General features: G+C 41.1%; 1 protein-coding gene across 4 annotated transcripts in view; it reads left to right on the top strand.

Moving 5' to 3' along the window:
• The first annotated feature begins 308 nt into the window (after positions 1–308).
• The window catches only part of POU1F1 (POU class 1 homeobox 1), a 14,060-nt gene continuing 859 nt past the window's right edge, over positions 309–13,509 (top strand). Inside the window, exons 1-6 of one of the 4 annotated variants that reach the window (XM_009890073.1) lie at positions 309–576; positions 3,363–3,428; positions 5,833–5,946; positions 6,946–7,191; positions 9,028–9,192; positions 10,650–10,710. In XM_009890073.1, the coding sequence (XP_009888375.1) occupies positions 435–576; positions 3,363–3,428; positions 5,833–5,946; positions 6,946–7,191; positions 9,028–9,192; positions 10,650–10,710 (794 nt within the window). In that variant the 5' untranslated portion in view covers positions 309–434. Of the gene's footprint in view, positions 577–2,543; positions 2,550–3,278; positions 3,429–5,832; positions 5,947–6,945; positions 7,192–9,027; positions 9,193–10,649; positions 10,711–13,509 lie in introns of all 4 variants that reach the window. The other 3 variants (XM_009890072.1, XM_009890075.1, XM_009890074.1) reach the window with 3 other exon arrangements.

Below are 13,509 nucleotides of genomic sequence, written 5' to 3'. Positions count from 1 at the left end.
GCAGGTGTTAACTGCGGAAACCTACTTAGCATTAAACATACCTGTCTCATCACTACTGACTTTGGAGACGATACTCCTATATTTTTTTCTGGTCATTGTTCTTCACAAAAGACCTAATTGAAAATATCTGTCAAATCACATCTCTGGTTTCCTTCTTCTTCCCCACCATTAATTGGACACGTATTGTGTTTGTGTGGGAAGGAAGGAGGCTCTATAGCAGTATAGCAATATTGCTGGGAAAAGAACATTAAAATGGATAAAGGGATTTCCTAGTGGTATAAATACCTGCACACGACCTCCCTGTGCTCTGGAGCCCTCCTGTATATGTATATGCAGGTAAAAAAAGCTGGAATAGAGCTTGAGCTGCCGTTAATCGTGCAGGATCTGTTCTGTTAGAAAACAGGGGCAAGCGGCTCTCTTGCCTGTTGGAGGGTATGACTTGCCAAGCGTTTGCTTCATCTGACACCTTTGTACCCTTGAATTCTGACTCTTCTCCCTCTCTGCCTCTGATAATGCATCACAGCGCCGCAGAGTGCCTGCCGGTTTCAAACCATGCCACCAATGTTGTGTCTACAGGTACTTTTTAAAAATAATCTTGCTCTCAGTAACTCTCATTTGTAAGGCTTTTGGATGATACATGTTCATCGAGTTCTGCAATATTTAAAGTGTTTTGTATCAATGCTATGTGTGATTGGGACTGCATTAAAATGGAAGCATTTTCACAATACTCTGCATGATGAATAAATCAGGGAAACCCCAAATGTTTGTGTTTTAGCTAAATTTGTAGCTTTGTCTAAGTTTGTTACAAGATTAAGCTCAAGGATGCTACCAATGCATAAACTTAGATCAGGCTCAAACACTCTCACTGTTGTTATGACTATATAGTTATCAGTGACAAGTGTTATGTAAATTATTTGAAAGTGTAAAGTACTTTGAAGTACTTTAAACAGGAAATGTATTTAAAACAGGTCAGGTCTAAATATCATTTGGGGAATTGCTTTACAAGGCATTTTGCATACTGAATCAAGACCAAGATTTAAGTGGGATGTTCAAAATTGGTGGCAGAAGTCTCAACATTATTTTTGAATTTTCGGTATTTGCGTATATAATCCAATTAATTGCATTTAAATACTAGGACTATGTAATCATTGAACTATCTGAGAGAGAGACAGAGAAAGAAAGAGAGTTTTCTTGCAGCCTTCAACCTGCAGAAGCAGGGTTCTAGAATACAGGAATTCTTGATGGAAAGCTTTCAGGAACAGAAAAAGCAATAGTTTTGATTTATTTGAAGTTGCATTAAGGTAAAAATTTCATTTGGAGTCTTAACAAGAAACTAGCCTTCTCCTGAAAGGCATTGGTAATAAACCATTTTAATAAGAAGAAAAAGCCTGTAACTAATGAAAACTAAGCACTGGTGATAGATAACAGGATCTTATACATTAAGCAGGAGGTTCAAAATATCCTAATATGACTGTTGGGTAGCAGTGGCAGTAGGGAAAAGAAGAATTTAAATTTTGTATGAGGCCAAATTTATGTATCTGTATCACAGTAGTATTTTCTAGATTCATCTGATTCATAATAAAAAGTATATGGCGACAGCCAGCCAAAAATACTTGTTCATCTGCTTCAGATTTGGGTTTTGATATTTTGCAGTTCCCACCCAAGGACAAATACCACTGTAGTCAGTGGGAATTTTGTTAGCAGGATCACATCTAGCAAGTGACCCTGTGAGAATGGAAGCAGTGACAGAGGGTGCTGACTATAATGAGTAAAGGTTTACAAATTTTGTACATAGATTCAGAAATTGTAATAAAAAAATGCCACCTTTGTGAAAGCATCTAAGGAGAATTTGTGCATAAAGTAGACACAAAAGAATTTTGAATGATGACTTATGTTCAATGTCAACATTTTTTGAAATGCATGTAACAATTCTGCATCACAAAATAGAGGTGAATATACTTTCGTTCAAATACTATACCATGTCATACAGCTGATGTTCGGCAGTATCCTTAACACTTTAATTGTTATTATTTAATTTAAATAGTATCATCCTTACTATGTAATTTTTAATCCTTATTAGCAAGTTGAAAATGTTTTTTTTATGCATAAAAATTAGTCCGTGGATTATGAAATAATAGGGAGGAAAGATTTTATCTCAACAGAAAAGTTGCATTGCTCTAAATGCATTAATGTTATTAATGCAGTTTTTATTTTTGGTACATTTTATGCTAGTATAAGCATGCCTGTTTTAGTAGATTTTATATCTGTGTAAGTGTATCTAAACAGGATATTTTACTGTTATGATTACAGTTGTAAAAACCAGAAATTTTAATCCCTAATTGATTATCTTGTTTTGAGCAACTGGAATGTGTGCTCTGAATTACAATTTTACATATCTGAATGTTCACTAACATGAATTTTTAATATTATACTTTACAGTAGTTGTTAGAGGGGACAGAATGTGCATTTCTGTGCCTACTTATGCATGAGAAACAGCCATATCTCTCATTTTGTGTTCAGTAAAAAATTGTCTGATTCTTCAGGCACTGGTGATTACTGAGCACAGATCTGAGACACCCCTGTGAAAACACTGGAGATAAATTAATTGTGTGTTGGTGCTGATGATAGAAAACATTGATTTAAACCTAACTTTTTAGAAGAGCCCAGAGTCTATCATTCTGTTTCCCTACCACCTTGCCAAAACACTCTGGAATATTTTTGGTGGCTTGACACTTAAGAAAATGTAACTTCTGGATGCCTCAAAACAAGTGTCCCAAATTGCTGCTTTTGGAAACCCAGGTCTTAGGCATGCATAAAATATTGCCTTTCTTGATGCCTGTGTTCACTGTGGAGTTTGCATGATAGTGAAGCCAATCAATTTTCTGGGATCATAGAGCAAGATTTTATGTAAGATTAAATGAAATGGTGTGTGGAAGTTGGGTGGGGAGAGGAACTGGTCTCCTACTGGATAGTTCAATGCTTTCCTTGCTCAGTAGTATACGTAAATCAGATTATGCCCATAGGTTATACTAAAAATAATGCATCAATACCACAGCATGAGAATTTCTGGTCTTGGCTCAGAGAGTATCTCACTATTTATACTGGCAGCTTTGTCTGGTGCGACCTGGCCAAGTGTCTGGACTTCCAGCAGTCTTAACCGGATGGTTATGGCCCAGAGTTAAATGCTTACTGAATGCACACCAAAACTGCATGCAAGGATACTGTCTGCCTCTGAATGTAAAGGCTATGTCTTGTATCCTCACACATTTTCTCACCAGTCCCGTCTGTTTTGTCTTTGATCCAAACTCCTATATGCTCCCATATCTGCTTTGCCATGACAACTTCGGGAAACGCTTCGGCAGGCCTTCATTACTCTGTGCCTTCCTGTCATTATGGAAATCAACCATCTACCTACGGGGTGATGGCAGGTAAGAGACGTTCTCTCAATTGGGTGAGCTATAAGCATGTTGATTTTGGCCAGTTTTCCTTTAGAGGGATTGATTCAAGACAGTAGCTTAAAGAAGACAGGAGTGGGGTTAAGGCACTAGAAAAAGGGTTAGGAAATTAGTGGTCAGTACCCAGTTTCCCCAAACTTCTGCATCTCTCAGGAAGTCGCCCTGTATTTTATTTCTCTCGACAAGACTGGGACAGTGCTGCTCTTTTTGCTCACCTATGTCCCCTTCCCCTGGTGATCATCACTTTTTGAGGAACCAGGTATGATGTACCCAATATACCTGTATATTACCAGTACTTGAGGTGATGGAGCCCTGACTGGAGCTATAAAATAAAATGGTGGCATAATGGAAGAATAGCTGAATTCAGAAGGAGGGTCATACACACGGTCATGGATTTTTACACTCATGAATGTGTGCTAACATCATGCTCAGTTTTCCATGTCTCAGGCTGAGTAAGAAGAATGAATTCTTATTCCATGCAAGTTCAAGCAGCAGTCAATGAGATAATATCATGAACCAAATAAACCAAGTGTACTGATGGAGCTGGCAGAAGTGCTCACCAAGCAACTTTCCATCATTTATCAGCAGTCCTGGCTAACCAGGGAGGTCCCAATTGACTGGAGGTTAGCAAATGTGACACCCATCCACAAAGGCTGGAAGGAGGATCCAGGGAGCTACAGGCCTGTCAGTATGACCTTGGTGCCGGGGAAAGTCATGGAGCAGATCATCCTGAGTGTCATTGCATCGCACATGCAGGACAACCAGGTGATCAGGCCTAGTCAGCACAGGTTCATGAAAGGCAAGTCCTTCTTGACAAACCTGATCTCCTTCTATGACAAGGTGAACCTACCTAGTGGACGAGGGAGAGGCTGTGGACGTTGTCTACCTGGACTTTAGTAAAGCTTTTGACACCGTTTCCTACAGCATTGTCCTGGAAAAACTGCTTGCTCGTGGCTTGGATAGGCATATGCTTCACCCAGTGAAAAACTGGCTGGATGGCCAGTCCCAGCTGCGGTGAATGGAGTTAAATCCAGTTGGCAGCTGGTCACAAGTGGTGTTCCCCAGGGGTCAGTATTGGGGCTGGTTCTGTTTAATATCAATGATCTGCATTGAGTGCACCCTCAGTAAGTTTGCAGATGACACCAAGCTGGGCGGGAGTCTTGATCCGCCTGAGGGTAGGAAGGCTCTACAGAGGGATCTGGACAGGCTGGATCAATGGGCTGAGGCCAACGGTATGAGGTTCAGCAAGGCCAAGTGCCGGGTCCCGCACTTTGGTCACAACAACGCCACGCAGCACTACAGGCTTGGGGAAGAGTGGCTGGAAAGCCGCCTGGCAGAAAAGGACCTGGTGGTGTTGGTTGACAGCCAGCTGAATATGAGCCAGCAGTGTGCCCAGGTGGCCAATGAGGCCAATAGCACCCTGGCCTGTATCAGGAATAGTGTGGTCAGCAGGAGTAGGGAAGTGATTTTCCCCCCTACACTTGGCACTGGTGAGGACCCGCCTCAAATACTATGTTCAGTTTTGGACTCCTTTCTACAAGAAAGACATCAAGGTGCTGGAGCGTGTCCAGAGAAGGGCAACAAACCTGGTGAACGGTCTAGAGAACAAGTATTATGAGAAGCAGCTGAGGGAACTGGGGTTGTTTAGCCTGGAGAAAAGGAGGCTGAGGAGGAGACCTTATCGCTCTCTACAGCTACCTGAAAGGAGGTTATAGCGAGACATATGTTGGTCTCTTCTCCCAAGTAACAGGTGATAGGACAAGAGGAAATGGCCTTAAGTTACACCAGGGTAGGTTTAGGGTAGATATTAGGAAAAATTTCTTCCCCAAAAGGGTTGTTAAGCATTGGAATAGGCTGCCCAGGGAAGTGGTTGAATCACCATCCCATGAGCTATTTAAAAGATGGGCAGATGTGGTGCTTTGGGACATGGTTTAGTGGTGGTTTTGGTAGTGTTAGGTTAATGGTTGGACTCAATCTTAAAGGTCCCCTCCAACCTAGATGATTCTGTGAAACATAACTCGCAGGAAATAATCATGAGACTAAGCTAATCCAAAATGAAACTTAGCTTTTTATTTCACTTACGAATGAAGGAAATATTAGAGTAAGTCAGCATAGACAAATACATCTGAATAGGGACTTTTTAGGGACAGAGGTTAGATTTCCTTCACAGTGTACAAATGCCCAAATGCTTGTATTTCCTTGTGCATTTATGTGTCTATGGCAAACATTCCTGGCATTGTTCCCTTGGAAAAGTGAATAGGTATTAAAAAAAAAGTATTGCTCAGTTGTTCTTTTTTTTTATTATTATTATTATTCCAAAATAAGTACATCTCGATTTTTCTCCTTTCTTTTTTTTACCCTTACTTTTTTTTTTTAGGCATCAAGCCTGCAACTCCAGAGATGCTATCAGCAAGTCTTTCCCAGAGTCGCATCTTACAGACATGCAGCATGCCTCATCCCAATGTGGTAAACAGTGTCAGCACCCTGCAAAGCAAGTCCTTCCCTTTTTTAGTCTTTTCCTTTATTCTTTGAGAAAACTTTTTTTTTTTTTTTTTTGTGGTTATCCTGTGTGAAGTGTATAAAATATTCTTATGGTCTTAGAACCTCCAATGTTGGTGAGAGCAATAGGGGCAGTGAAGACAAGAAAAGAAAATGGAGGAAGGGGTGGGAGGTTAATGAAGTTCTGAGTGCTGCTACAGAGTTTCGTGTAATTTAGAAAATTGTGAAGGATGTCCTGAGTACCTGGAATTGCTGGCTGCTTCAGATACACTGAAGAGTTAATATTTCTCCAATGATTTTTTCTGCCCTTACGGTCAGAGACTCTTTAGCTCTATGTACAACACCTAGTGAAAACACAGCCTTCACTTGTAACTGAATCTCCAAGTTAAGCCTGATATTTATGAGCAAAAGGTAGCATAAGATAGTTTTGTTTTTCCCTTGAGTAATTTCTTTTTAAGCCAAAATGGTCATTCTGAGTGTGTTTTGATTTGGGTTTGGTTGTTTTTTTTTTCCTCTTTGAGCTCTTACCTGTGTACTTTCCTCAAACAAATTTTATGCTAAAGCTAAACCAAGATATTATCTTGTCTGAGCATCAAATGGTATTTACATGAAAATATTCTTTGTACCAGAAAATACAAACTGGCACATTTTAGGTGCTCAAAATGACATAGATCAGTCAATCTTGTTGTGCCAGCTGAAGCCTCAGATTGTTACTTGCTTAAGTTTGGACCGTTTACCATTTTATTTAAGTGTGTCACAGTTTGCTATGAAATAGAATAGCTTTGGCCTGTGAAAGTGGATGCTGGTTTGTTTTCATGTATGGGGACAAGAGAAGAGACCGTTATCTCCTAGGACATCCTCACTCTTGGATACTTTTGCATTTGTTATATAATAAATATTACAGACATGGGTTATGAGATGATGAAGGAGTGTTTTTATTGCATAGCAGTGAAGAATAACTGCTCTGCATTTTCTTTTTGGCGTTTCTCAGGTAGCCTGACCCCTTGCCTTTATAAATTCCCGGAGCACGCCCTGAGCACCAGCTCCTGTGCCCTGGGCCACAGCTTCACGTCTATGCACCAGTCCCTCCTCGCAGACGATCCCACCGCTGCAGACTTCAAGCAGGAGTTCCGCAGAAAAAGCAAGTCTGTCGAAGAGCCCATTGACATGGACTCCCCTGAAATCAGGGAACTGGAGAAATTTGCTAATGAATTCAAGCTGCGGAGAATTAAGCTGGGTGTGTGATTTATGTCCACAAACAAAAGGCTGAAAAATTCCAATTGAAGCCCAATTATTTCTGAACGTTTTACGTTCTAGCCTGTGCAGTTGTCTAATCATAACTCTAATCCTGCCTTGCACTGCCAAGATTTCTCCATTCCTAGAAGACTTGCACAGAATTAATGAACTTCAGTTTTTTGCAACTTAGTTCGCAGAAAGTAACTTTGAACTTTTCTGCCCTTCAATTATTTGTCTTAAGTGCAGAGAAAATTATTGCTGTTCATTAAATTACATTCAGTAGCAGGTGCATTACTTTGCACAGCCCCAAAATTTCTGCAACTTAGGGCAACACACGTTCTCACCTCTTATGGCCATGAAGTGCTCCATCTCACAAGATGGTGCAATGTCATTTTAGTACACAAGATGGGTGACATCCATGGCAAATCTTTCATACCAGTGGGAAGCTTCTCTTCCTATTTTGTTTTCTTGTGCCAAGGCACAGGGACAGCAGCAACTGGTATCTTTGTTGCTAGCTGATAACTACTGGGGCTGATGCAAGATGGATTTCATTGGAGGGTCTCTGGTGAGCTGCTTTTCCTTCACTGGGTAGTCCTAGCTGAGGACAAAGGTGGACTGATCCCTGCTTTTCTCATCTGTAGGAAATTCTCCTTTCCACAGAAGGATTGAGGTACATCGCAAAGTAAAATCCTATCTCATACTTGTTTGAACTGTACTGAAAAAAAAGAACCAAAACCACTCGGTACTGCATATTCATCCCACTTATGAACACTGGGTATTCTGCATGAAGAATTGCGATTTTTACATCATCGCTTATAACATTACATTGTATCATTACAAGATAGGGCATCCTCCAAAATTCTAGCTTTATAAATGTAAAAAAATTATAAGGTTGTTACAGGTATCTATGCATTACCTCAACAGCTAGAAAGATAGTGTGTTCCATTTGCAGTGTAAAAATAAAGACTGAAACAAAAATTTAGAGTTTAAAATAGCATTTGCAGCTTAGTTAGTTTTGCTGTATATCATGTACTTAATGTGAACCACAGCAACAAAAAGGTTTGCTAAGCCCCATGCTGTTAATCACTGTAATTATTACTGCATCTTCATCCTGAATTTGTGAGGGAACAAAACTTCCTCTGATGCGAACAAATGACATGGAGCCTATAAGACTGGGCTTAATGGTCTGAGGAGAAAAACCACTTTGCACAGGAAAACTAATCTGAGGTTGAGCTTTAGAAGGGAAGACAGAGTTAATACGGGCTGTGGGTCTGAGTCTGAGAGACACCGAGTTAGTGCAATCAAAACGGAGGTAAAAAGCTGCCTCGTAAGACATTCAGCATCTAAAGAGATTCTGTCGGTTCTGGCGCAGAGGCAGGAAGGGAGGACGACTATCCAGACCCCTGAACGTGGCAGATACGCATTCAGAGCACTGAACGGGGAGCTGCTGCTACAAAGTCAGTGTCTGCATGGAAACTGTAGCATTTCTCTGATTACTCAACTTCGTTGTTGCAACATGTAAGAGGAGACCAGCAGTGCCGCCAGGGATTAGCGTGTTGCCATTGCACCATCTATAGAAAGAAAGATACAGGGTGTCTGCATCCTTCTCAAATCCCTAATCTTAGAGTGTAAAACTCCACTGAAATCAACAGGAGACTGAACGCATCTCTGAGGTGAGCTCAGAGTCAGCCACAGGGACCTCTGCAGAAAGCCCATCCTGAAGACACTGCAGGCACATGCTGGTCATAAAAGTCAGTAGTGAAGAGCTAAGTGTCTCAAGGAAAGTAACCGGTTCTAGAAAGCTCCAAAGTGACTTATTTCTCTTAATTTTTGACAGGTTATACACAAACCAACGTTGGAGAAGCACTGGCTGCTGTGCACGGCTCTGAATTCAGCCAAACTACTATTTGCCGGTTTGAAAACTTGCAGCTGAGTTTCAAGAACGCGTGCAAACTGAAATCGATACTCTCCAAGTGGCTGGAGGAAGCAGAACAAGTAGGAGGTAGAGAATTGAAATCCTCTAAATATTGATTTGCATTTAAACCAGAATCCTATATATATGTTGAAGGACTGGTACGTGTCTTCCATAGACTGAAGGTTTTGCTTTACCAGCTTTAAATACTAAGGTGTGCTTATATTAAATTGTGGTTATCTTTTTTTTGGGTGAGCAAGGAGGGGCGAACTGAAATGCATGGAGTGTACAGAATAGCAGAAATATTACTCGGCCTACTGGAAGTAATTTCTTTCAGTTCCATCCCAGCAAACTGGCTCCACTGCTGTAGCGCAGGTCAGAGCTGTGATTAGGATCTGTGGAACAGCCCATTTAGTGTATGGGGATTCTTCACTAGCAAAGGACTTCCTTCCCAGCCTCTGGCATACAAGATGTGGCCTTGGGGAAAGGATTTGAGTTCAGCTGAGGCAGTGGTCTTTAAACTCTGAAGAAGAATAGCATGGCATAGAGATTTTTGATGAGACCTTTTTCCAGCTAGGGGATTCCCTTCCTTTTGCCCAGTTACTTTCCAGTTGCAGGAAGAGTCATGCGGTTCACTGGGCAAAGCCTATATTAGAACAGGTTGGCTGATTTAAAAGAAATGGGTTGTTTTAAAGAACAACCTTTTCAGCCAGATGAAGTGTGATGCTGGGAAGCAGTATGCCTGGAGGTGACAGCGAAAGCCAGGACTACCACTGTGCAACGCTCACCTGGCATGGGAAGAAAAAGGAGATGATATTAACGCTACTTTTTGGATTTGCTATTGTATTCAACAGTAGGAAACGTTGTTAAACAGCTGCTTCTGCCACATACTTCAGTTTCCTTTGAACCAAATGTAGAAAGCTTCCTTCCTCTGTAACTGCACTAGAAACCAGCAGCTCTCCTAATGTGGCCGGCAGATTGCCAGAATCGGTTGTAAGAGGTTTGGGGTGGGCAGCAGCTGCTGACTGCCTGAGCAGCATTACAGCCGTGAGCTGCGGGGTAAGATCATGCATGCAGGCAGCGGCCCCTGAAAAGTGAGGGGGCACTCGTCCATTAGAAAGTGGGGTGGAAGAAGCAGATGAATAAATGGGGTTGGGAGCCAAGGCTGTATGTCTGAAGAAAGAGGGTCAGCCAAGGGGTATGAAAATGGACTCCATCTCCCCAGACTGTACTCCAGAGTGTAGAAGGAATTAAAAAGGAGGGGGCTGAAGTACGGCTCCTCAGGTACATAGGCACAGAGTCAGCATTGTTTACAGCTTTACTGGTGGCACACAATTGTTGCTTATAAATATTTATAGCTGGAGGTAAAACAATGACCAACCGAATCAAAAAATGCTCCTATGTGTGGTGCTGCTCTTATTCAGTGGCATTATCGGATAGCTCACTTCTGTCTTCAAAGAAAGGGACTTTTTTTCTGGAGATGTGCTTGCTTTCCATCCCCTGTGAAGGTAACTGCTGGGTTTGGTTGTCTTTTGTTTTTAATGCAGCTTTATACAATGAAAAAGTGGGAGTGAATGAGCGGAAGAGGAAGCGCAGAACCACTATAAGGTAATAAATATTAAGGGTGTTACATGCTACCCCTTTGGCTAAGATGCTTCTTTTTCTTGGGCTTGAAATCAAAGTGTTATTTTCCATTAATGAATCTCTATAGCTAATGTTTCAAAATGTTTTACTATTTTCCAGTGAAAAATAACAGCATAACCCTCCAAAACCCCAATTCGTCACAAATATACTACTTTTCCCAATTAAAGACTTTTTTTTCAACATATGACAACATACTTTAATATGAAAAAATATTTTATTCCAATTCTGCCCAAATTTGACGACGCCTATATAGGGAATAAGGTATCAGAGCACCCTTCTTTTCATTTTGGGAGGTTGTACATTATACCAAAACAAATTGCGTTATTTTGCCAGAGCATTGAGGTCTGGGAACTTTGAGAGCAAGCTTTTAAACATAATATAGGATCCTCGTCCCTATCTGCTGTGATTGCATTGTTTGGAGTTCCCAAAGAAGCACTTTAATGAGCCAAATGGAAAAAAAGGCGGTTGTACTGGAAATCTTCGTTTCTTGCTTCTGACATCTCTGGTGGTCAGCGACTACCATCTACCTAGCCTCAATTCCATATGGAAATCAAGTAGGCTGGCAAATCATATTACAAAAACCAATACCAAATAGGCAAAAGGAGAACATGGGGTAATTCCTTCTCCTTTGGATATCTCAGACTCTTCTAATCTTTGGTGAAGAAGAATTCACTCAAGGGACCTACAAGGAGCTGTAGCATTTCTCCACAGGAAGGGAATTTAGCTGCCTCCGGGCACAGCCCTGGTGCTGCCAGGCCCTACCTCTTACAGTGAAGTGCCTGTTCTTTGCACAGGGATCCTTCCTGATGTGCCGTGCCGTCTCCCAGAGGCAAAGGCTGCTCTACTGTCCCACAACCTCAGAACACCACAGCCACAACATGTACCTTTTCCTTTCACGTTCAACTTGAGACTTCTTTTTTGAGGCATATTGCCTTTGATATAAGGAGTAAAATGAAGATGTGATTTTTCTCTGACTTTTGAAGTAAATATTCCTCTGATGGGATGCCCCTCAGTTAGGAGTGAGTTGGGCATGTGGGATGTTCCATAGCTCATTTGCTCATCACAGCACCTCACAAGGGATGAAGTTTTACTCTTGGGAGGCCAGTTTCCTCTCTCAGCTTATCTCTAAACCAGTATGGATTTGAGCTGCAGTGCCAAGACCTTGCCAGCTTCTGCAGTATGGCCTGCATAAGAGCTATGAGTTCAGAGCACCTCTGTCCTAGGTGTTTTCCTCTGGCTAAAGGAGCCCACCGAAGACTGCTCATCTAACATGGTGTGTTTTGGTGTTATTTTTTAACAGCTATTGAGGAAATCAGTCCTCATATTAAGCATTTTTTAATTATTCCTGATTTTTCATCTAACTCCACTGCTCTGGGAGTATCAAATATGGCAGATTGTCAAGGGCACAGATAATTGAGGGAAAGTTCAGTACCAAATCCCATGTAGTAAGAAAATATTAATTGTTCCTTTGAAGGCATATAGAACCTTGGTTTAAAGACCTCAAACTAGTCAGTGAGATGGACTTTATACGAACTGCAGCCGTACTCTTAGCAAATCTTAAAGGACATTTGAAGCCAAACTCGACATAAAAAAAAAAAAGTCTCACTAAATAAATTAGGTTAGTCATACCCTGAGTGAAAACTACTTAATTTGAATTTGTGGAAGTCATTTTCTTTTTTACTTTGATCAGAAAGCCTGTGAAACTGTTAGTCAAAACCAATGATGTTTCTATACTTCTGTGTGTACGGAACAACATACTATTAATTATGCAGTTTTAGTAATGTTACTAAATATTGTGAAACAGACCTTGTTATGGTTTGAAGAACCCACAATTTATTGTCATTTAGACAATTATTCTATCACCCGATGACCCCTCCCCACCCGGGAAAGGGAATTGGGAAAAAACAAGGAAACCTGAGGGCTGAAATATAAACAGATTTAATAGAATAAGACTAAATAATTGACATTAGTAATACTAAGGAACCCGTATTGATCCCGATAGCAATGTAAAATACATGAGGATTATACTCAGCCAGTTATCTCAGTAGGAAGCCCTGTGCTCCCAGCAGTGGACAGCAAGTGTCAGACACTGTGAGTGCTACATCTTCGAGAGGAAGGGAAGGCCTCAGGGGTCTGGCACTGGGACAACAAGTTCTCAGGATGGCAGCCATCAAGAGAGAGAGATCAAACTTCACAGCAAACTTCCTAATTTATATTGAATGGGATGTTCATGGTATGAAATAACCCTGTTGGCCAGCTTGGGTCAGGTGCCCAGGTCTCACTCCTCCTCATCCCTGCAGCTGGTGAGCTCAAAAACACTGAGACTTTGAAACTCACACACCATAGCTGGCTATAAAGTAAATATTTTCACAAATTCAGACACTGGAGTCTTCTAAAAGTGCAGTTTTCCCAAGTGTTAGAAGAGATCTTAATGAAAAGTAAAATTACCAAAAGAGAAATTAGTCCTGTGTCGCTCAAACCGGACAGACCTATAAATGAAAGACCAGCAACATATTACAGATGAAGTAATGAAAGAACTAGAACTCCAGCTGATACTTTTTGTGTATTTCTGTACCAGAAATACCTGCACCGCATTTCCAGAATAATGCATGAAGTGCCCTCTTGTGTCCAAAGACATTACAGCTACTGCTGAAGCCAGTTTTGGATGCATCCTTGTGGCACACCAGCATGTCGCAGATACTCTTCGTTTTCTGAGAATCTGTAACACGAAGAGGAAGCAAGTTCTATCTGGAAATCAGGAAA

Source organism: Charadrius vociferus, unplaced genomic scaffold (assembly GCF_000708025.1).
Source record: "Charadrius vociferus isolate BGI_N301 unplaced genomic scaffold, ASM70802v2 scaffold287, whole genome shotgun sequence".
Classification (NCBI taxonomy): Eukaryota; Metazoa; Chordata; class Aves; order Charadriiformes; family Charadriidae; genus Charadrius; species Charadrius vociferus.
Note: the sequence above shows the minus strand (reverse complement) of the source record. Positions and strands in the feature narration are given on the sequence as shown.